This window comes from Lepidochelys kempii, chromosome 5 (assembly GCF_965140285.1).
Source record: "Lepidochelys kempii isolate rLepKem1 chromosome 5, rLepKem1.hap1, whole genome shotgun sequence".
Taxonomy (NCBI): domain Eukaryota; kingdom Metazoa; phylum Chordata; order Testudines; family Cheloniidae; genus Lepidochelys; species Lepidochelys kempii.
In genome coordinates, this window is record NC_136384.1 from 81121744 (window position 1) to 81145431 (window position 23688).

The 23688-nt window shown below is 39.4% G+C and overlaps 1 protein-coding gene across 1 annotated transcript in view; it reads left to right on the forward strand.

The window, feature by feature from the left end:
- Positions 1-23688, forward strand: part of MEGF10 (multiple EGF like domains 10) — a 147702-nt gene that overhangs the window by 118226 nt on the left and 5788 nt on the right. The window contains exons 14-23 of the mRNA XM_073344862.1: positions 5456-5602; positions 9599-9733; positions 10164-10292; positions 13690-13818; positions 15551-15679; positions 18214-18342; positions 18911-19147; positions 20606-20733; positions 20964-21087; positions 21685-21729. Of these exons, the coding sequence (XP_073200963.1) occupies positions 5456-5602; positions 9599-9733; positions 10164-10292; positions 13690-13818; positions 15551-15679; positions 18214-18342; positions 18911-19147; positions 20606-20733; positions 20964-21087; positions 21685-21729 (1332 nt within the window). The remainder of the gene's footprint in view (positions 1-5455; positions 5603-9598; positions 9734-10163; positions 10293-13689; positions 13819-15550; positions 15680-18213; positions 18343-18910; positions 19148-20605; positions 20734-20963; positions 21088-21684; positions 21730-23688) is intronic.

Consider the following 23688-nt stretch of genomic DNA (forward strand, 5'->3'; position numbering starts at 1 on the left):
ATTGACTGGTGTCTGTAATTTTGGAGCATAAGGACCTGAGTCCTATCCCCATAATCTCAGTGAGTGCTATAGCGTACTGACAGCCATCACCATAATCGTATATTGCCACACATTTGTGATAATTCTGTACTATGATAAAGAGCACATTTACTTTCCAAAACACATGGTTTGATAAACTCTTTGTTAATAAATAACACTTTGTTTTGGCCCATAATGTTTTACAGTGGGTTCATTGTGCCCCCAGACCTGTTGGGGTTGTGCACTCTGACTCCTTCTATATACAGAGGCAATAGTGCTTTCTTTTTAAGAACAAACTTTCAATAGATTAACATAAGAAAAGGAGACAAGTTATTTTATTTCTTTTTCCTGTGGCTGTTCAGAATGTGGTAACTGAAAAGTAAAGTATCATTGGACACGGTGGCAGTGTGTGGAAACAATAGAGCCTTGAAAAGAAAAGATCACCCACTAAAAAACTGGGAAATCTTAGACGTGACTGGGCTCTTCCTTTAATAAAATAAACAAGATGTGTGCTACCAGCCTCTGTTTCAGCAGGAATTTTGTAGAGAGGTTGTTGGTGGCTTGCTCCCTACAAAAGCGGCTGGAGACTTATTCCTTCCCCATATACAACATGTCATTAAATCAGTATATGTACCTGTGTGCTTATATGTGCCCCTTCTCCTCCCCAACCCCCAATAGAGTGGAACTGCCTCGCTTATACTGAACTTAGATATAATGAAATTCCATTTATAATAAACTTGATGGAAAGTTCAGAATTCTTTCAATGCATTACGTTGTGCAAATCGAAATTCCAAATGGTCTGAACTGATATGAAAAATTCTGTGATCCTGTATTTTCTCCAGTGGGATACACTGAAGTTCTAGCTATTCCCCCAGCTTCCCCTAAATGAAGACCAAGAGCTCCCCCTCTTCTCAGCTGGAGACAATGAAGGCATCCCCAACAACAATATCCCCCTTTGAGACTGTCCACCTCTGCACCCTGTGCTCTTCCCATCAAGCACTCACCTCAACCTGATTCCCTTCTCAGTGTTCACTCACTCATCTAGTAAAGAATTAGGGAAGCTTTCCTTGGTTTTCTCTATTATAGGATGCACCTGCTTTCCCGCTCACAAGTCTGAGCTTTCTTTTGAACTGAAGTATTGTAAGTTTAAGGAAAAGTATTTCTCATGTGAATAAGAACAAGGGGTGAAATCCTGCTCCCCACTGAAATCAATGGAAGGGCAAGATTTTATGGAACATTTTGATGGCCTGATCCTGCTCTCAGATGCAGTGTTCTGTGACAGAATTAACTCCAGTGTATAGGAGTGATAGTTGGTTAAAAACAGGTCTTGATTCTGTTCCTTAAGGATATAATGGGAGACTCCATATGCCACACAGGGTATAAATACACTGGCATAGTAGTGTGGTATTTATCTTATTTTGTGTTGGACTATTTTCCTCAGTCAAACGGAGGATGAGTAAGCTAGAGAGCATGCTCAGTGTCTGGGAACAATAGTTTTGCCTCTGTCACTACAGATCAGAAATAATTATTTATGGAATTTTCCTCTTAAAGGACAAAAATAAATAAGCCATGAGCTTTCAATGTGGGTTGATTTGGATGAATCACTTACTCTGAAAATATTAAAAGTACAGTGTATGGAGTATGTAAACATTCTGCTAGTATGGCTGAAAACACTGATACCCCTGAAGAATTATTTACTTCAGTCATGCAATTCGGATGCTGAGGGAATGCTGATTTAGATGTGAGGCTCTTGGCATAAAGCACTGGGCATTAAATGCATGAGCATTTCTTCAGAGCTGCTTAGCTGAAGTTTATCATCACCATTCAGCTATTGCCTAGCAACTTGTGGAAGCTATCAAAGAGCTCTTTGTCCACAGCCCTGGCAAAAACATTTCTTCACAGATCTCCTTATCAGGATCAAAAGCAACACACAAACTTATCAAAAATACTTTTATTGCATAAGAAAGAAAATTCACATTTTTAAATCAAATTGTTCATCATCAGGTGTATTATTGGCACCCCTGTTAAGGTTATGTCAAAACATCTCTTGCAAACCCCACTAAAATCTTGTTTTCCTCAGTTCATAGCTTTGCTATAAAGCTTAGCTCTCTTTTCTGAAATGTAGTATACAAAATCAGAGCTTGGAGAATTCTTTATCTTTTTTGTTTAATCTTTTTGAAATTTCTACCCTTCTCTCAAAAATAAATTAGTTTTTAATTTAAACAGATGTAAAAATTAAAATTATATTTTCCTGTGAATTTCTTTTTTGTGTTCCTCTAAATAACAACTAATAGATGAGATATTTTAAAATATGTAGATAGAGATACAATATGTCATTAAATCAGTATATGTACCTCTATGCTTATACATGCCTTTACCTCTCAGTACAGTGGAACCTGCCTTCCTTATACTGAACTTAGATATAATGAAATTCCATTTATAACGAAGCGGAAGGAAAGTTCAGAATTGTTTCAATGCATTATATTGTGCAAATTGCAATTCCAAATACATCAGTCACCATTAAAAATGCAACATTTGCCCACAGTTATGGCACAGTAGTATCTGAGATGCCATGTTTTTTCCTTTGCTAAGTAGCCTGAAATAATTCTCCACCTGATCACCTTCACCCATCAGAAAACACATGGGAAGAGGATAAAGAAAAGGAAATCTTTGAGGTTTTCTGCACAGAAGTTTCTCCATGACCACTATAGGGGGACAGGGCTTGTCTTTTTTTCTTTCAGAGTAGCAGCCATGTTAGTCTGTATTCACAAAAAGAAAAGGAGTACTTGTGGCACCTTAAAGACTAGCAAATTTATTTGAGCATAATAAAGCATAATTATTTGAGCTGGCCGCTTCCAGGGTGCAGCACAGTATTGGAGCAGGTAGGTACTAGCCTGCCTTAGCTGGGCAGCACCACCATCGGGACTTTTAATGTCCCGATCAGCAATGCTGACCAGAGCCGCTGGGTCACCTAAGCAAGGTGATCCAGTGCCTTACATGCCATGACCCAGAACTGGGTCACAACCTGAACTTTGAAAAACGCTGTCATAGAGGTTTCTCTGTGGGCAGATCACAGGAGCCGTGTTGTAATAACTCATAACTCATGGACTACATAAGCTCAGAAACACTCTGTGGTAGCTGTTGGTAAATGATGACTTGCTACTAGTGACCACTGTATACTGAAACTCAACTTGCCCTCATTGAAACTCTGTGAAAAAATGTGTTCACTATGACTGTGTGAAGCAGTGTATGATATGAAGGATAATGCACAAACAAAATGAGTTAAGGCAGACAATGTACAATTTAATTCTGAAATTGGTTGTATTTGACAGGTGGTGTTACAAACTCATAAACCCAAGCCAGAGTTTTCAAATTTGGGTACCTAAATAACTCCATATTTAGGCACCTAACTAAGTGGTCTGGTTTTCAGATATGCTAAAATCCCACAGTTCCCATTGATTTCAAATGGGGGTCCTTAACATGTCTCAATATCAGGCCACTTAGGTGCCTAACTATGGTCTTATTTTTCTAATGTTAATTTCTAATGTTAATTTCTAAATTTGAAAATATTGGCCCAAGTTATTGAGAAGCTGGTTGTTTTGTGTCTTAACTGTAGATAAAAGCAGGACAATCAAGATCCCTATGGAGGCAAAAAATCAAATGTGATGGTGGTATTGTTAAGATACAGTAACTCTTTCACCTCATGACAATAAAAATTCTTTTCAGGTCAATATTAATCGAAGGGTTGTTATTATCTTATGGCTGTTAGGTGACCTGTATCTGGATTCTAATAGACAGAAGTTTTCTCTACTGTTGGCACTATTTTGGCCCCCTTTTTGACAGTCTTAACAGAGAGGCCAAAGATTTAAGAATCTGGAGATTCACCTTTCCTCTAACCAGAGCGGTGCTCATTCCTTAATTAGATTCAGGCAGTTTGCAGGGCACTTGTTGCAGGGCTGGGAGGGGGGTGGGGATGGGGGGGTTTACACTGTGCCAGTATGGATGAATAGGGTAATTTATTTTCAAGGATTTTCAGCATTTCACTAACACTAGATATTCACTTTTCAGTGTTTTTAGAAGATTTTTCTCAAATATCACATGTGAAACTATTTTTCCTTTTTTGAAAAGTGTGACAGTAAGTGACCAGAACCATATTTTGCTGGAAATACTTCTAAAGCAAGTCGTACTTGTGACTGGATTTAGTCCATTTTTTCTTTAGCCAAATGATTCATTCAATAGAGGCACTACAATAATCGCCAGTTGCTAATGCAAAGTTCTGTAGACACAATAAGGTCTGAGTACCACAGTGGTTGCTTACTGGCATTTAACATGCGGGGGAACTTTTCAGAAATGGGTAGAAAAGAAAGAAAATCAGGAAAGTTAGATTTAGTGTTGCTGGTTTGCAAAGAAAAAAATGTCTATGATTCTAATTACTAGTTCATATTATGATTTGTGCCTGTTTCTGTATTGGGGTTCAAGTCATGGCAATTTCATATTCAGTTTTGTGCCAAAAAGAGACAAAACACTGAATGACGGATGTCCTTAGTACTGTGTTGCAGCTAAGCATTTTGGAATGCTCACATGGTGTGTTTTGAAACCTTTTGTGTGCTCTACATTTTTCCATTTGGTATGAGGCTTAGTGGTAATCAGCTCACCACTAATTAGAAGTCATTCCCTGTCCCGATCACTATTGTTACATGAAATTACCTCAGGCCTTCTGAATTTTTACATTCAGAAGAGGAGTTTCTGAAGTAGCTTGCTTTGTCTTGTATATTTTTCTCACAAAGCAGTGACAATGATCTTCTGCTATCTCGAATGATCATTACAGCGGAACCAAAAGCCATTTATGCCGCATTTGAATTATTTTGCACTTTTCCATTTCATTTCTCTTTGCAGCTGGTACACAGAACATACCCATGGTGAAAATGAGGAGTGCACAAGGCCTGGTTTTATAAAGGTCATGGGAGACACCAAAAACTTTTGTAATACTGGAGGCTTGGCTAATTGGGGGCTTCAGCCCTGTAGAAGTCTTAAGCTTTGCTAAGCTGAAGCTAAGCACCTGAAGAGTTCCTAAATCATTGTGGCTTAACTTCAGTTTTACTGATCTTAAAAGCTCAGAAGGAATGAAGCTTGAAGGTAGGATCTTCTGTTGCTCATATGTTCTGTGGAAGCAGAACTGCAGAGATGCTTTCCTGCTGTAGAGCTTAGGATCAAGTCCTGCACACAAATAATCAAAGTGGGAATATAAAGGGATCCAGTGTTGTGGAGTCCAGGAAAGGCAGAGGGGATGAAAGCCCTGACCCTATTAAAGTCTATGGAAGTTTTGCCCTTGACTTCCATGGGGCCAGGATTTCACCCCCTTGTTTGTTATCTGTGGTCTATAGAATCTGACTACTGGTGTTGCTGGTGACATCTCTGTGTATTTAATGGCTTGCAGGTATACACTGTGACAGTGTGTGCACTGAGGGCCAATGGGGTCCAAACTGTTCATTGTCCTGTTACTGCAAAAATGGAGCTTCGTGCTCTCCAGATGATGGAATCTGTGAATGTGCACCAGGATACAGAGGCACCACTTGTCAAAGAAGTAAGGACAATACTTTAAAATTTTCATCCCTTCTTCCTTTTTAAAATATGTGTATCATATAACACTATGTGGTTTTGGTAATGTTTGATGTAACAGGCCCACATTCTGCATTTTAACTGTGCTAATGTACAGGTGTACCGAAACGTGCTTTACGTACAGTTATCAAATAGTTCCCAACAGTAATCATCTTCTTTTTGTTACTATAGTTTTATGTTTTTTATTTATTATTTATACACTGCTATTGTAAAGGGTCTTACAATCAAAGTCCAAAATTTTCAAATCCAAGTTCCTAATATCAGGGTCCTAAATCCATATTTAGGCAACTAAATAAAAGAAGCCTGATTTTCAGAAGCGCTGAACATCTGCATTTCCCACTGCGTTCAATGGCAGTTGCTAGTCTAATTATTGCTATTATTTAACTATTATGTTGCAGGAGCAACTAGATACCAGCCAGATCAGGGTCTCATTGTTCTAGGCACTAACACAGTATACAGCATACAAATGGACTATATGTACAGACATATAAATATGAAAGGTTTTGCAATCTAAAAGACTGCATAACAGAGGAGACAAACAAATGGGCTGAGGTGGGGTGGCAAAAAACAGGATCACAAAAATAATAGGGTGTGCACAATTCTTAACCATCCAAGAGTACTAATCACTATTCACCACCTTCGTAGCTTTTTCAGACTTTATTTTTCTGTTTGTACCATAGAAGAGGTGAGGGAGAGAGATCCAGAATAGAGGTAGATTTGTGAGTCATAAGCATAGAGATGGTAGCCTTTTTTCTGAAGGAGATCATACACTGGTAGGGTTTTGAGTGAGAAGAGTAAGGGACAAGGATGGAGACCTGAGAAACCCCATTGAAAGAGGAAAGGAGAAAGGCCCATCCAATGACAATCAAAAGATAAGAGCATAACCAGGAGTAGATGGAGTCACAAAGCCCAGGAATGACAGGATTTCAAGAAGAAAAAGATGATGAATATGGTTGACCCTAATATTAAATGCGTGACATTACTGTGGCATTAGTATTCTCTAAGCATTTCTAGTTAAGTGGTGTAATTGTTCTTTACTATCACTTGCATGGCTCTCAAAGGACTTTTTCAGTAAATTAGTTAACCCAAAAGAAGACTAAGAACCTAGGAACACAAGAAAGGCCATACTGAGTCAGATCAATAGTCCACTGAGCCCACAATCCTGTCTTCTGATAGTGGTCAATTCCAAGTGCTTCAGAGGGAATGAACAGAACAGGCAATCTTTGAATGATCCATCCCATGTTGTCCACACCCAGCTTCGGGCAGTCTGAGGCCAGGGATACCCACAGCATGGGGTTGCACCCCAACCATCTTGGCTACTAGATATTGATGGGCCTATCCTCCATGAACTTATCTAATTCTTTTTAAACCTTGTTGTAGTCTGGCTTTCACAACATCCCTGGAAATGAGTTTCACAGGTTGACTGTGAGTTGTGTGAAGAAATAGTTCCTTCTGTTTGTTTTAAACCTGCTGCTTATTAATTTCACTGGGTGACCCCTGGTTCTTGTGTTATGTGAAGGAGTAAATAACACTTCCTTATTCACTTTCTCTACTTCATTTATGATTTTATAAACCTCTATCATATCCCCCCTTAATCGTCTCTTTTCCAAGCTGAAAAGTCCCAGTCTTTTTAATCTCTCCTCATATGGAAGCTGTTTCATACCCCTAATCATTTTTGTTGCCCTTTTCTATACTTGTTTGAATTCTAATACACTGGACCCTCGCTAGAAGGCGCATCTATATTGCGCGAATTCGCATATAACACGGTCGCAGCCATAGATCCCAAATTTAATTACTCTAATTGCAATTCATTTTAACGCGGTCCCCACGTTAACACGGTGCCACGCATGGATCCCAAATCCTGCATTCTAGTGAGGGTCTGGTGTATATTTTTTTTTGAGATGGGGTGACCAAATCTGCATGCAGTATTCAAGATGTGGGCATACCCTGGATCTATATAGTGGCATTATGAAATTTACTGTCTTATTATCTATCCCTTTCCTAATGGTCCCTAACATTCTGTTAGCTTTTTTTTTTTTTGACTGCTGCTGCACATTGAGTGGATGTTTTCAGAGAACTATCCACAATGACTCCAAGATCTCTCTCTTGTGGTAACAGCTATATCATTTTATATATATATAGTTGGGATTATGTTTTCCAATGTGTATTACTTTGCATTTATCAATATTGAATTGCATCTGCCATTTTGTTGCCTAGTCAACTGGTTTTGTGAGATCCCTTTGTAGCTATTCACAGTCTGCTTTGGGCTTACCTATTTTGAGTAGTTTTGTATTCTCTGCAAATTTTGCCACCTCACTGTTTACCCCTTTTTCCAGCTCAATGAAGAACAGCACTGCTCCCAGTACAAATCCTTGGGGGACACCACTGTTACTTCTCTCCATCCTCAAAACTGACCATTTATTCCTACCCTTTTTCTCCTGTCTTTTTACCAGTTACTGATCCATGAGAGGACTTTCTCTCTTATCCCATTAAATAAATGTAAACCTTCCTAGTGACTTGGAACTATGGGTATAACAAAGTGTAGTGGCTTCCACAGTTTAGCACTCAGATGGCTCTCAGAATCAATGGCTCCTGCACAGTCTAGAGACCAAGGAGACAAAAGGTCATACAAATACAGGGCCTAATGATCAAATGCTTTTTTCTGTAAAAAGTCAAATCTTATGACTGACACAGTGCTTTACTTGAAAATGGTGAAGCACTCCAGAGGGATTTGACCAAGTCAACTGTCTCGAGTGTACATTTAAGAGACTGAATTTTGAACTAAATTAAAATAATGAAAATATACCAGGTTACTCTGGTGAATAGTAATTGCTGCTGTATAACAGACACTAAACTTGAAGTATTACCTAATATATGCTAATTTATCAGGAAATAAGGGATTAGAGAAACAAAGAAAGAAATTCCATGCAACAGGCCTTTTTTCTTTCAGTCTCTTTATGTGGTTAGTGATGCAGCTCTGCTGAAGAAGGGACTAGTACCATTGGCCTCAAAATGAACTGGAGGCCTCAGTGTTTCTGGTCTGAGGTGGTGTGTAGCTCTCTGCACTGTTAGTGAATGGCTAATCTAAAGAATCGATGGAAAACACGGTGCACCTGGGCCTTTCTGCCAATACACCAGTGGGCTGAAGTAATTTAGATTTGTCCAACAAGTGAGAAAAAAAATGAGACGTCAATAATAGCAAAGCCTTATTGAAAGTCTTTCCTTTTAAGGATACAACTCTCTTACTCCATTGTCCTGGATTGTGTTTTAATGTTTTTTCCAACTACTTATCCTTTAATTTTCAAATCTACATATTTTTTATACATAATTCATGAAAGTTATTCCTCTCATCCTCTGCTTAAAGGGAAATAGGTTTGATCTGAGTCATATTCTTGTTTGTATTTGTTTGGCTGGTGCAAAATATAGCCTGACTACATGGCTAGGCCAAATTCTGCCACTGAATTACAACTTGTGCAACCCCACTGACATGAATGGGATTGCTCGGGGTGTGAGTCAGGCCAGAATTTGAGTCACTGTCATTATAGGCTTTAACACATTCAGTGCTGTTCTTCAGTGCCACTACAGTATGGTAGTCCATTGTGACAACATCCTTTCAAGTGCCTGAATGTCACCAGTTACTAACCAGACTGTAGTAAGCTCCTCAGGGTAGGGACTTTTATCTTCTTAGATATCTTCAAGGATTAAGCACTAATTGGAACTAGATAAAAAACAATAACCACTAGTTCAACAAGTATGCACCTAGTAAATGGAGGTTTCAGAGTAACAGCCGTGTTAGTCTGTATTTGCAAAAAGAAAAGGAGTAAATGGAGCAGTACTGGAAGTGACAGGAAGGCAGCTCTGAACTGGTTAACTGTTAACCCATTTAGTGGTTGAAGAGGAATAGAACATGGTGGGGTAGAAAATGCAAGAGGAAATGACAGTATATTCTTTCTGATTTCAGTTTGCTCTCCTGGGTTTTATGGACATCGTTGTAGTCAGGCATGCCCCCAGTGTGTGCACAGCAGTGGTCCCTGCCATCATGTAACTGGACTTTGCGACTGCTTACCTGGTTTCACAGGAGCCCTCTGTAATGAAGGTAAATGCTGTAATAAAGACCCTTGCAATGGATACAGTGACCAAGTGTGGCAATTTTTTTCATTCCGTGCATTCTAGACTTATCAGATCACATTATTCCAAAGTGGTTTCTGGTTTTGTACGTGCAGTTTGTAAATGTAGAAACTGAAGGCAGGTTGAAGTTGGTTGAAAAGATAGCCCCTAACATATGAAAAATACCTTTCTTCTAATTATGGAGACATCATGCTCATTATCAAAAGGACCCTCTAGGTAAAGGAAATAGCTGGTCAATAAATAATATAAATGTGCTTGACTGAATTTATAGCAGCATTTATTTTGGCATCATCCTAAATAGGAATTTTCTTGATCCAAGACATCAGATTTCAGTTAGAAGTATTAGGGAAACAATACAAATATAAATTATGGAAAAATTCACTAAAATGTTTTAACAGTGTGTCCTAGTGGGAGATTTGGCAAGAATTGTGCTGGAATTTGCACATGCACCAACAATGGAACATGCAATCCTATTGACAGATCTTGTCAATGTTACCCTGGGTGGATTGGCAGTGACTGCTCTCAGCGTAAGTACCAGTTTTTTTCTTTCTTGAGATATCTTGTTAAAACGAGTAGACTAAGTTCAGTTCCTTTTAATTTTCTTCTTGTTGTTGAGGAAATGCTTTGTAACTGACTGATAAATGACGAGACTTGTATTGGCACCTAGAATTTGTTTGGTTTGTTATAAGAAAAAGAGATGGACAAGATTAAATAAATAAAATAAATATATACAGACTCCTATGTAATATGGTTAAGAGATATTTACCTACTTTACATTTTAAATCCCATATAAAAAATCCATTTGAACATTTTCATAGTAGTTTCATTATCATAACATTCAAACTTCATGATTAAACAGTCATGCACCTTCCTTCTCTGTCTAGCTACGTCCATTGCCCCCATTACTCTAGTATTGTGAACACCCCATAAACATTAACAAATGTATCCTCAGGACACACTTTTAAATTATGGGAGTATTATTGTCATTATTATCATCCCTATTTTACAGCTGGGGAACTGAGACATATAAATGGTAGGTGATTTTCTCATGATCACACAGGAAGACTGTGGCAGGGCTGAAAACACAACTCAGATCTCCTGTGTTCAGTGCCTTTACCCGCAAGACCATCCTTCCTCTTCTTAAACATTCTGAATTTTCAAAGCATTTTCTTGGTTTGATTTTTGCAGTCTGGCTTCTTATTTAGCATCATTTTTACAGATTTCTCTCTGTTCCTTATTGATGTAGCTTTTATTGATGCATATTTTTTCCAATGGCAGTCTATTCCTTGTTGTTCAGTCTGTAGATTAGTCTGATCATGTACCAATGAAGTCAATGAGAAATGTTATCAACATTTTACTTTTCTTATGATTTGTACAATCTGTTATTATATTAAATATGGGCTTCCTACTGACACCGATGCTGGGTCTTTCTGAATCAGTAATCACTGGCATTAGATTTCTGACACATGCATTTTCATAGGTAGCAAGGCCTAGTACAAAAGCAACTTGATGGCCCAATCCTGTAGCCTGTACATACATAGCTTCACCGGGACAGTCTCAGACACAGAGATGTCAGAATTCAGAAATGTTTGCTGCAGGTGTGGGAAAGCTGTTCAGTTTCCAAGGAGATGCATCTCCTAATAACCTCAATTTACATTACGTACGGCTTGACTAGCACAGGTTAACTGGCTGTGTCCCAGTGCAATGCAAAGTCTCATCGATTTGGGAAAAAAACATTAATTGGCTAAATTCTCAGAGGCACTGAACACCCACAACTCCCACTGCTGTTATTACTGGTCAAAATAAAACTTAGGACCTAATGAAGTCAATGGCAAAATTCTTCATTGGATGCAGACTCTTATTCTGTTCTTTTCAACTCCTTACCTCCTTTTTGGGGTATGAGTGTTTGAGAGGAGGCTGTACTTACAGAAGCAATGCAAGAAAATGATGCCAACAGCATGAATGGGGGCATCTATTAAGGCTGTGCTTGTGACCACAAGAGAGGAAGTTTATTTGGTTTGTGCAAAGGCCATCAGTTCTCATGGAAAATAATGGTTCCATTAATTTCTATCTGAACTGGTGGCTTTTATGAAGCCCCTTAGCCTTTTTCTACACGTGACCTGCCATTCCTTTTTGGCTGACCACTAACTTCATGCAGAAATTTTTAAAAATCATCATTATTGTTCACAGCTAAAATGGAAACCTCAGAAAAAGAATGGATTGAGATTTAAGGAAGAAGATACTTCTTGCAAATGTTTTTTTATTTCCTTAATAAAATGAAATTTGGATTGTGGCAATAGTTCCCAAAAATACACGTTATACATATATAAAGGGGAAAACACTATCTTACCCTTAACATAGTCAAAATCAGGGGTCAAGCCCCACTGCCTAATTTGTTTCTTCTCTCCTGTAAAATATTAATTTTTGTTTCCACAAGACTGTATTTAAATTCAGAAATGTAACTTAAAGCTAATGATTTCACAGTGAAAAATGACAAAACTCTTTACTTACGCTAAAAATAGAAATTTGGAAGAGTAATTAATCAAAAAATAAGAGGTAATTTTTATAGCACTCACTACTCTCAATGGGATCTGATTTATTCATATATACTTTTAACTTTTCTTTTCTATAGTGCTGTTTACATATCATATTTAGCATTTGGGGAGACATTTTACCATTCTTTCTATTATTACCATTCAGTACCAAATTCATTCAATGTACTATTTTCAAAGCAGTCTCTAAACCTGCATCAATAATATTTGCAACTGTGGTTGTGTGTGCAAAAACCTTCACTTTATTGTTTATAATTAGGGCCCTACGAATTCACGGTCATGAAAAATGCATCATGGACTGTAAAACCTGGTCTCCCCCCGTGAAATCTGGTGTTTTGTGTACTTTTACCCTATATTAAACAGATTCCACGGGGGGAGACCAGCATTTCTAAAACTTGGGGTCCTGACCCAAAAGGGAGTTGAAGGGGGGTTGCAAGGTTATTTTAGGGGGATTGTGGTATTTCCACCCTTACTTCTGTGCTGCCTTCAGAGCTGGGCGGCTGGAGAGCGGCGGCTGCTGCCCAGGCACCCAGCTCTGAAGACAGCGCCACCGCCAGCAGCAGCGCAGAAGTAAGGGCAGCAGTACCACGACCCCCTCATACAATAACCTTGCGACCTTTTGAGGTCAGGACCCCTACAATTACAATACCAGGAAATTTCAGATTTAAGTTGCTGAAATCATGAAATTTATGATTTTTAAAATCCTGTGACCACAAAATTGACCAAAATGGACCATGAATTTGGTAGGGCCCTATTTATAATGATTTGTTTGTTGGAAGGATTATATTGATTCATGGTCTGATGGGGACCAGTGAGGAATTCAGAGGCCTCAAATCAAGAAACTAAAGCTAAGCCATGGAATCTCTGATTCATCCTGCTTCAGCCATAAAATTACATTTTGGGAGAGGAATGCAGGGATTTAATTGATAACTGGGCCAGGGTGCAAATATTGTTCCTCTCTCCCTGTTTATTCTCCTCCTGTGCTAGGATTAGAATGCCCAACCTCTCCATCTAGTTCAGTGGAATTCAGGAGGGGTGAAAATGTTCAGTCACTGGAAAACAGTGAAGAATCAATCAAAAAACCTGATTTATATGACTCCCTCTTTTGAACTATGAGAAACCAGTGATACTGGCCACATAGTACTGTACTGAGATCAGGATCTCACACATTGATTCCTGTTTCCTGTTTGTGTTTTTCATTTGTTCTTATCTAGGGTAAAACACTAGTTAGTTTCAAGAAAAAACTAGGAAACGATTTGGTTGAAATTGGTCAGACTGAAGACGGTAGAAAAGAACAATTTAAACATTTGTATGTAGTGCTGCTTTGTGTCTTTACCAGATGAAATTAATTAATTGATTTGGGATATTTTAGCTTGCCCACCTGCCCATTGGGGTCCAAACTGTATTCACACCTGCAATTGCCATAATGGAGCTTACTGCAGTGCCTATGATGGGGAGTGCAAATGTACTCCAGGATGGACTGGCCTTTATTGTACCCAGAGTAAGTGACTCTTATGATCTACTTACCTTGTTGTGTGACTACCAATTAATAACAATATTTTCCTCCATTTCTTTTAATACTCCCTCTTTGTTCACTTATTTTCCAACACTGTTATGCCATTCTAATCCAGAGGATGTGTCTCATGTCACCTCAGCTGGTACAAGTGATGAAAATAGTAGCCACCTATATTAGTCGGGACTGCTGCTGCATCTGAGGGGGAATTCACCCTTGGAGGAGGATAGGCTATCTTCACACCACTGCCTTCCCTTTGGGTTTCCTCCAGAGGAAGGCAATATTCAGTTACAACCAGGAGTCCACAGGAGTCTCAGCAGCAGAAGCTGGCATGTGCCTGTGCTGAATGAATGAATGAATGCTTTCCCAGGTGCCCAGACATGGTCTCCCAACCTGGCCAGAGCTATACACTTCTGGGCAGCACTTGCTAGGTGTGCGTCCCTGACAAAAAGACAGTTTGCAGTTACTTTGTACCCCTTCCCCACTCAGAACCTCCTCTGGGAAGAATACTGCCAATGGGCACTCTGCACCCAAGATTACATCAGCATTACCCAGGGCTGAATCAAGTCCTATGAAGTGAATAGCTTCAAGTTTGCTAATGGCAATGATTCATAGAGACACATTCGTCTCCTCAGCAGCATTGTAAAGTGATTTTAATACAGGTCTCCTATCTCTCTGGTCATTAGATTACAGGGAACAAGCTTTACCAACACATAATTTAGGTACTTGCATGACTATTTATATTATCTGGAACCAGAACCGGAACTTCATCAGTTCACTATTCTATACTCCACTCTGGAATTGTTTTTGAGTGACTAATACATTTAATACCTGAGATCTCTCTCCAAGAACTAGACATTAATGAATTAGATATTGGAAGTGTTGTGACTGGAAATCTGCATATGAGTTCTGAGCAATAGTTCACACAAAGTCTGAGATAATTTTTTTGTTGATTGAAGGAATGTTGTCTCATTTTCCTCATTACAGGTATCATATGATTACATTTATAGCTATTATTTGGCTTATGCTCAAGTCAGGTATACTCATCATATTCGATCTCAGAAAAGTACCACTGAAATCTGCTTTGCATGCAGTGCTTTTTAAAGTCACAACACTCCTTTTTCAATAGCACAATGTCAGAGCGGCAGGAGATAACACATATTATGGGGCCATATGGATAATGCTGTGGAAGACATTCACTGAATTGGTTCAGCTGTCAGCTATCATGGTTCTTTTGCTTCCTGCTGGTGAATAATGATCTGTTTGCAGTGATATGTCTTCTTCATAGTGACATGGCACCTTTGTGAGGAGCTGAGATACAATATTTTTACTCGTTAATGTTTCAACATCAACTGTGCAGCAAATATGTCCAAAGATTCATTCATCATTCAACAGTTTTCCTGGGCTCTTGCATGAAGTCCCCCCTCCCTCCTCCTTCAAATGTCTCCTTAAAACGTCTTCCAGCAATCTTTCCTGCCTACCTTCTTCTCATCATCAGCAATCCCCGCATCCTCCCTTACTTGTTACTTTGTCTTGTCTGTTTGTCTCATTTAGACAGTAAACTTTTCAGAGCAGAGAAGCTCTTCGTCTATTATGTTTATAAAGTCCTGTATAAATTAATGGCACTATAGAAATGATTTTTAATAAGTAATAATAATACTTTTATATTCCTCATTGAAGATTCTCTTCTCTTCCCCCCGTCCTCCCCTTTGCACTGCAGGGTGTCCCTTGGGATTTTATGGGAAAGACTGTGCATTAATATGCCAGTGTCAGAATGGAGCTGATTGTGACCACATATTGGGGCAGTGTACCTGCCGCACAGGATTCATGGGAAAACACTGTGAACAGAGTGAGTAGGAAGCAGAAATTATTCATGCATGGTAGGAACAAATGCAAAACTCCCTAAACCGAATACTGTGATTGTGAGTCCTTACTCAGACAAAACAATACTGACTTCAAACGGAGTTTTGCCTGAGTAGTGACCACAGGGTTTGGACCTAACTCTATCCTGTGTGATGTTAAGGTTGTTTCTCCATCTTTTGAAAGCCTGAGAGATTAGTAAGTAAGACTTATAGTCTTTCTTTAAATCTTTTTGATTGTTTATTTACATTTATATCTATGTTTAAAAAGCTGCTGTCCTGGGCTACCTATAGTTAACTGCCTTTGACATAATATTAGAAAAATGTACATAACAGTACAAAAATAACAAATTAATCCAAATAACTATTACCATCATAACACCCTGATGAAAACTAATAGCTGGAAGACTGAGAGCCAAATTCATCCCTGGAATAGCTCTATGTAAGTCAAAAGAGTTACCAAAGGGAAGCATATAAGGCACATTATATTTGCTATACATAGGGCCTGATTCTCCTTTCACACATATTAGTTCTATCCCGGTTTAACTTCATTGGTTTCAGTGAAGTTACATGAGAGAGAAGGACGAGGCCCAAAGGCTCACAATTGTGCTGGCCTAGTTTTTGTCAGGAGAGTGGTGCTTCTATGCCTAATACATCATACTACCCCAGAAATTGGCTTCTGTTCAGAAGATCAACACAAGGCCTTGTTCTAAGTGTTTAATTAGGACTTGAGCGGTACATAAGCCTTTGGTAGGCCCTCTGCACAGGGCTCAATTTCATCTGTGTAGGCTTTCCATTAGGTATAACAGATGTTGGTTTTGTAAAATTAACTAACATTTTTTGTAGAGCTAGTCAAAAAATGTTTGACAGAACAGTTTTCTCTCAGAAAATGCAGTTTTATCGAAATCTTAATGTTTTGCGGGAATGTTTTGATTTTGATGGAATTTTCAACAGCAAAATCTCAAACCAAACCATTCTGACTTTCTTGTTTCATTTTGACCATGTCAAACATTTCATTTTGATAAGCTGAAAATGTTTTGTTTTGACTTTAGCATATTGATTCATTTTGTTTTGAGTTTTATATTAAATTAAAACATTGATTTTTAATATAGCATATTTGTACAAATTATATTTAATATTTTATATTATAAAATGTTGACATTATTGAAACAAAATGTTTTGATGTTAATGCATAGAATTGTTTCCGAATATCAGTCCTATGGAAAATTTCAAAATTTTGGTTTTTTGTTTTGATTTGGAACAAAACCAAATATTTAAATGTTGGAATTTTCCATGTCATAGATATTCCCTTTTCTGATCAGCTCTAATTTGGGGGGAAATAAAACATGGACTTAAATTGCAATAAATAAATAAATAAAAATTAAGAAAGCAAACTAGTTTTCCATCCTCCCCTTCCCAAAAAGTCTGAGAACTTCACAAAATTTAAGCTCCACTGTGTCCACAAGTAAGTCTGCAGTGCTTTGGCACTATGTGGGTACATTAATGGGATACCACATACCCTTCGGAAAATATTTATTTCACCACTTGAAAATTAAGTTGCAACAATGGCCAGTTCCTTTTTATTATTTAGCCTACAGCCAAGAAGCTGTAACTGGTCTTTTCATATATCCACCTTTGCAACTGTCGTGCATGTCTTTGCCACCCACATCAGGATTGTGCAACTGTAATGTTCTCCACATTGGTGGGCAGCGATCAATCCAGCAGGGGGCAATTTATCGTGTCTAGTATAGACACGATAAATTGACCACTGAGCGCTCTCCCATCGACTCCGATACTCCACCAGAACAAGGAGCGCAAGCGGAGTCGACGGGAGAGTGTCAGCTGTTGACTTACCGCAGTGAAGACACCACGGTGAGTAGGTCTAAGCACGCTATTCACGTAGCTGAAGTTGTGTATCTTAGATCGACCCCGCGTGGTAGTGTAGACAAGCCCTCAGATTCCCAAGCAGAGAGAGGCCGCTCCCTGCAGCCTAGACACGTGTCAATCTCTGAGAAAGGGGTGGGACTTATTACCCACCCCTTGGTTTAGCATTTCCCAGGCTTTGTGAATCACAGTAATTTTCTAAGTCCCTAAAAGTTAGGCATAGCAATGCTTAGGATCACCATGCCTAAGTTCCTTTGTATATCTAGCCCACAGTGCCTTATTCTCTACTGCCTTTTAAACCTGTGCCATTATGATTAGGAGACAATTTACATTCATTTTGCATAGATGTAAACAAAGAGCTGGGCAGTGGAGAATCAGGCCCGGGTATTCACGTGTGAACGTAATATTTTGCTTGTTTTCCCAGTTAGGGAAGCTATTTTTTTCCTCCTAGAGCTCCAGCATCAATAACACATTGCCACCTGCTGGTCACTTATAAAAATGTACTTGCTTTACAATGGCAAATCTTTAGGGTGCTTAATACTGTGTATCTGTACACTCAGTAGCATTTACTACACACAGAGTTCATATTCATAGGTTCAAATATAAAGATGTGCATTTGATTTTTTATTATTTTGCACAGAGTGTCCCCCAGGTACATACGGTTATGGCTGCCGGCAAATATGTGACTGTCTGAACAACTCAACTTGTGACCACATCACAGGAACTTGTTATTGCAGCCCTGGCTGGAAAGGAGCAAGGTGTGATCAAGGTAGTGACATAGAATAAAATGATTGTGAAAGTACTGTAAAATATTGATGGATTAAATTCTCTTAGATATCATATGTACATAAGTAATGAATTCCCTCTGGGATGTGTATTTAAATGACTTGCTTGTTTATTAATAATATTTATACTTATGAGTCTTAATCATCAGATGACTTATTGATAGTTTACTGGAGGAAGGAAGGACCGTGAGCTAGGACAGTATCCTTGGTTTTAACACAGCACTTGACGATATCTTTTGAAGAGTTGTACAGAGATAATGCCATACAAAGCTGCCGTTGGGTCAAGTACTTTGTACACTGTGTATTTCTTGGCCAGAGGGCAGAGTGCTATTTTTTCAGCCACATGAAATAGACATATAAAAGTAGAGTATTGGCCAGGTAAGGCTTGGGCTGTCACTCCTAAGGCTTTCGGCATAACTCTAGCTATATTTAAAATATTTAGACATGAACACAGTAAGAGAGTTTTAACAATAGAAGTCAGATCTCTACTCTTCATTTTAGAATTCTTGTATGAATTTATGCCATGTGTTTTCATTTCTGTTTGTTTTCCAGCTGGTGTGATCATAGTAGGAAACTTGAACAGTTTAAGCCGTACCAGTACTGCTATCCCTGCTGATTCCTACCAGATTGGGGCTATCGCAGGAATCATTATTCTTGTCCTGGTTGTCCTCTTCTTGCTAGCACTATTCATTATTTATAGACACAAGCAGAAGGGGAAAGAAACACATATGCCAGCAGTTACCTATACACCTGCTATGAGGGTCATCAATGCAGATTACACCATTTCAGGTAGGAGTAGAGCTGTGTGAGGCACATGACTAAGTAAATCCCAGTTGGAGAAACAAAATTGCAAGTTTTGTTCCTCACTTAACTTTCACAACTATTCGTCCTCTCTTAATCAAGCTCATATACTGGCTACATAAATGCCCCCACAGGCTTGAGGAGGTGCAGATGGCACCTTTCTGCATCAGTAACTGCTACTATGAGCAGGGAAGTTTATGCTCTCAGGGAGGGTAATTTGGGTTTCTAGTGCCACCCTTCCTTGGGCGTTCCACCAGTGGGAGCAGTTTTAATCTCCCTGGGGATGAAGCTTCAAAGATGTCCCATATCAAAGAGGGAGATTCTCAAGGATCCACTGAATTTGTATATCCCCAGTTGCTGTAGGCTGTCCCTCCTGTCTAGTCAGCAGCTCAGCTTTTCAGGACACACTGGACAGCAACAGCCCCCCCCCCCCCCCCCCCCCCCAGCAGCCCCTTTCAGCTGTCAGTAGCACATAGTCATAGTTCTGAGTGAATCTTTCCAAGCGTCTATAGCTGTGAACTGTTGTGTGTGGTGCAATATAGCCTTTTTAATCTACGCATTTAATATATAAAGCCCATCTATGCTAGTAGAAATGTGTATTGTTGAACAAAGGAAAATGCTGACCACATACCATGCAGTACAACTTTATTCTCTAGCATCTTTCATGCAAATTGTATCTCAAAACATGTTTCAGAGTTAAGTAATACAGTGCCGGGGTTAATTTTTCTGTTCCTCTGCTAACTACACCGGACCCTCGCTAGAACGCGGGGTTTGGGATCCATGCACAGTATCGTGTTAACGTGGGGACCGTATTGCCATGGATCCCAATTTATATATTTAAATTTGGGATCCATCGCCGCGACCACGCTATATGCCAATCCGCACTGTAGCAACACGCACTCTAGCGAGGGTCCGCTGTATATTTAAGGGGTTTAAGAAAGGGTGAAAGGATATGGTTTCCACTGAGATTTGAAGTGAAATAGAGTAGTATGAGACAAGTAAAGGGAGTGGGGAGAAGAGAGGAGGCAGGAGTCATGGGTTAGGCTGGAGCAAGGCCATGAAGGGTTTTAAAACAAGGAGGGCAGTTTTTAGTTAGACCCTGAAATCAACATGGAGTTGTTTTAGAGTTGGGTTGATATTGTCACATTTTTTTGTATTCGCAAAACTTCAGGAGTTAGAGAAGCTGGGGCTTTGGGAGGCCAGGAGTTGCAGTAGTTAGAGCAGATGAAGGTATGTGTGAAAAATGCAGCCAAGGGGCAGTCACAGTAGTAACAACACACACAATGTTGTGGAGCTGGTGGCTGGCAATTTTGCAAACTGGTTAATGCCAAGGTTGCAGACAATGGAGGGAAAAAAGAGTGAAGGGACTGAGTATCAGGGAAGTATCTTCAAAAGGCGACAGCATGTTCCTTTAAATTGTTCATTTTCTTCTCCCTTTCTTTTCAGAAACCATTCCTCATACTAATGGTGGGAATGCGAATAGCCACTACTTCTCCAACCCTAGCTATCACACCCTAACACAGTGTGCAACCCCACCTCATGTCAACAACATGGACAGGATGACCCTTGCTAAGGTAAAACAAGAAAACGGTGGTGACCATTATGCAGATCAACAAACAGTATTAGCTCAATGTTTTCTTTTACATGGTACATCTCTCAACAAGTCATTTTCATAAAGGATTTGATTTCTTAAACTACCTTATTGGACTTAGTTTTGTTTTCCCTGATTATTATCTTGTGCAAACATTAGTGATCTATAATCAGCTGCAGTCTACATTATCTTTTGTTTGTCTGTTTGAAATAGTCAAAAAACAATCAGCTATTTGTGAATCTTAAGAATGTGGATCCTGGAAAACGGGGTGCAGTTCTGGACTATACAGGAACACTGCCTGCAGACTGGAAACATGGAGGCTACCTCAATGAGCTTGGTAAAAATATAAAGAGAAAGGGTGCTGTATGTTACCCTGTGTGGATCGAAGGGATGGCAGAGCAGACATTTCCTATGTGAGGTATAGGCACAGTCTGGTTCTTCTGTGAAGCTAGCTAACATTGCCACTGGTGTTAGCCTTGCCAAATTGAGAGTAGAGGGGTCAAGGCCATGTGGACCGGTGGAGCACTACCCATAGAGAGAGGAATATAATTAAAGACAATCTAGTTGGTTTTATGGAAAATAGGTCTGGTTGATAAAGGAAATTGTGTAAATGTAATATACTTAGACTTTTATTTAACTTAGGCCTGGTCTACACTAGGTGACATTTAATGGCCTATGATATACAGAAGATCAGATTAAATGATTAATGGTTCCTTCTGGCCCTAAACTCTATGAATCTAGGCATTGTTAGTCAGTATATAGGTGCACAGTCACGCTGCTTCTGCAGTGAATCTGTGCTCTCATTGTAGGGGTATTTCTTCTGTGAGGCACAAATTAGCCATGAAACAATTCTGTAGAGATTTTGAATGGTTTCCCAGAGAATTGCAATTGGATTTACAAAATGTTCTGTTTTTGTTACTCTCCTTTTTCATAGGTGCGTTTGGGCTTGACAGAGGATATATGGGAAAATCCCTGAAAGGTGAATTTTTATTTTCTGACACATTTTAATAAAAATACACAGCTATTTCATGTCCTATTTAAAATTATTCTTGGTTTCTGTGGAAAGAGAATATATGAAGTGCAGTGACTCTTTGTAAGCTGATAGGTTATCTCATGAGCCCAGGAAGAAACCAGTGCAATACCCAAATCTTTTGGACCTTTGCCTCCTGGCACAATTTATTGTTAAACAGAAAACTCATGAGTAACACCAAAATAAAGCAACTCCCCTGCTAATGCGGGCTGCAGTCCCCAGAGACTTTTTCTTTGCCTCTCTTCCTTTCTGAAAGGAGGATACATCATTCCCTTAAATCCCCTGCTGGATCCTGTGACAAGCAGGTAGCCCATTACCCTTTCTTAGCTGTTTCCCCATATCATACTCCAGTTACCACTGCGAGGATAATATAGTTTTGCATGAGGCTGTGCCTTTCGGGCACAACTGAGCTTTCATGAGTGAACTGAAGACTTTTGTCAGACCTGTGTTCTGCTTTGGTAGTAATAAGACAAAGAAAATAACTCCTTTATATGTCAGTAAGCTGTTAAAAGGTCAAGAAGACAGCAACATGTTAATACTGCAATGAAAATTAAATGTTATAATGCTGCAGTGTTTCAGATTACAGAGCATCTGTGGTTCCCACTGTGTCCACAAGTGAGCCCGCAGTGCTTGGCATTACGTGGGCACATTAACGGGATACCACATACCCTTCAGAAAATATTTATTCCACCACTTGAAGATTAAGTTGCAGCAATGGCCATGCCCTTTTTATTATTTAATCTACAGCCAAGAAGCTGTAAATGGTCTTTTCAGATGTCCACCTTTGCAACTATTGTACATGTCTTTGCCACCAACATCAAGATTACGCAACTGTAATATTTTCTACATAGGGCTGTATCTTAGATCCATCTGGATAATAAAGATGGTGAAGAATGTGATGGCCCATCTGGTAAATTTAACCTGTGTTCCATGCTCTGCCCTGGCTGGCTGTGAGCTTCCAGATGAAATCTAAGGTTCTGGTTTTGACCTTTAAAACTGTAAATGGCTTAGTACCTGAAAGACCATCTCTCTCCCCATGCTATACCACCACAGCTGAGATTAGCAGAGGTAGAGTCCCATTGGTATAAATGAGAGGGGTAGCTGGCAGGGTATAGTCTGTCAGGGCACTACAGCAATGGAATTTGCTCCCCACCTTGGTCTGAAATAGCCCAATTCTGATCACCCTTCAAGTCTCACTGGAAGGCTCATTTTTTCCCAGGCGTCTGAAAATGGGAGAGTTAAGTATATAGACGAGAGCAGCTATTTTGTAGAGCATTTCTATAATACAATATAATTTAATTGAAGGAATCAATTATAATGTTTCAATATGTGATATTGTCTGGCAGTGAAGGATTCTCTTGATGTTCTTGAAAGATTTTGGGGTGCTTCATTTGAGACTCCTTAAAAGGGCCTGGTTGTTGAAAAGCTCTGACCATCCACTCTCTGAAAGTCAGATACCTATAAGGCGTCTCAAGTTGCATACCCAAAATCAGGGTGTATCTACACTATGGAGCCCATACCAGTACAGCTAGGTGCCGTAGCTATGCCAGAATAATCCCATAGTGTAAACGCGGCCTACACCAATGGAGGAAGTTTTCCATCAGTGTCGGAATACACCCAAATGACAGTAGCTAGGTCAAAAGAAACATTCTTCCATTGACATAGCTGCATCCACACTGGGGGTTAGGTTGACATAGCTACAGTGCTCAGGGATGTGGTTTTGTCAACTTAACTTTTAAATGTAGACCAGGCCTCCGTAGTAAGCTCTGAAAGTCTTAGATGCAAATCTGCAAAGACAGAAGAAACTCTCACAATGTCTTCCCAGCCCAAGAAAACACATGACTCCCTTAGCCACAGCCCAAACTGACTAACCAACTGACCCCTGCTCATTCTTTCCTCCTCCATCCC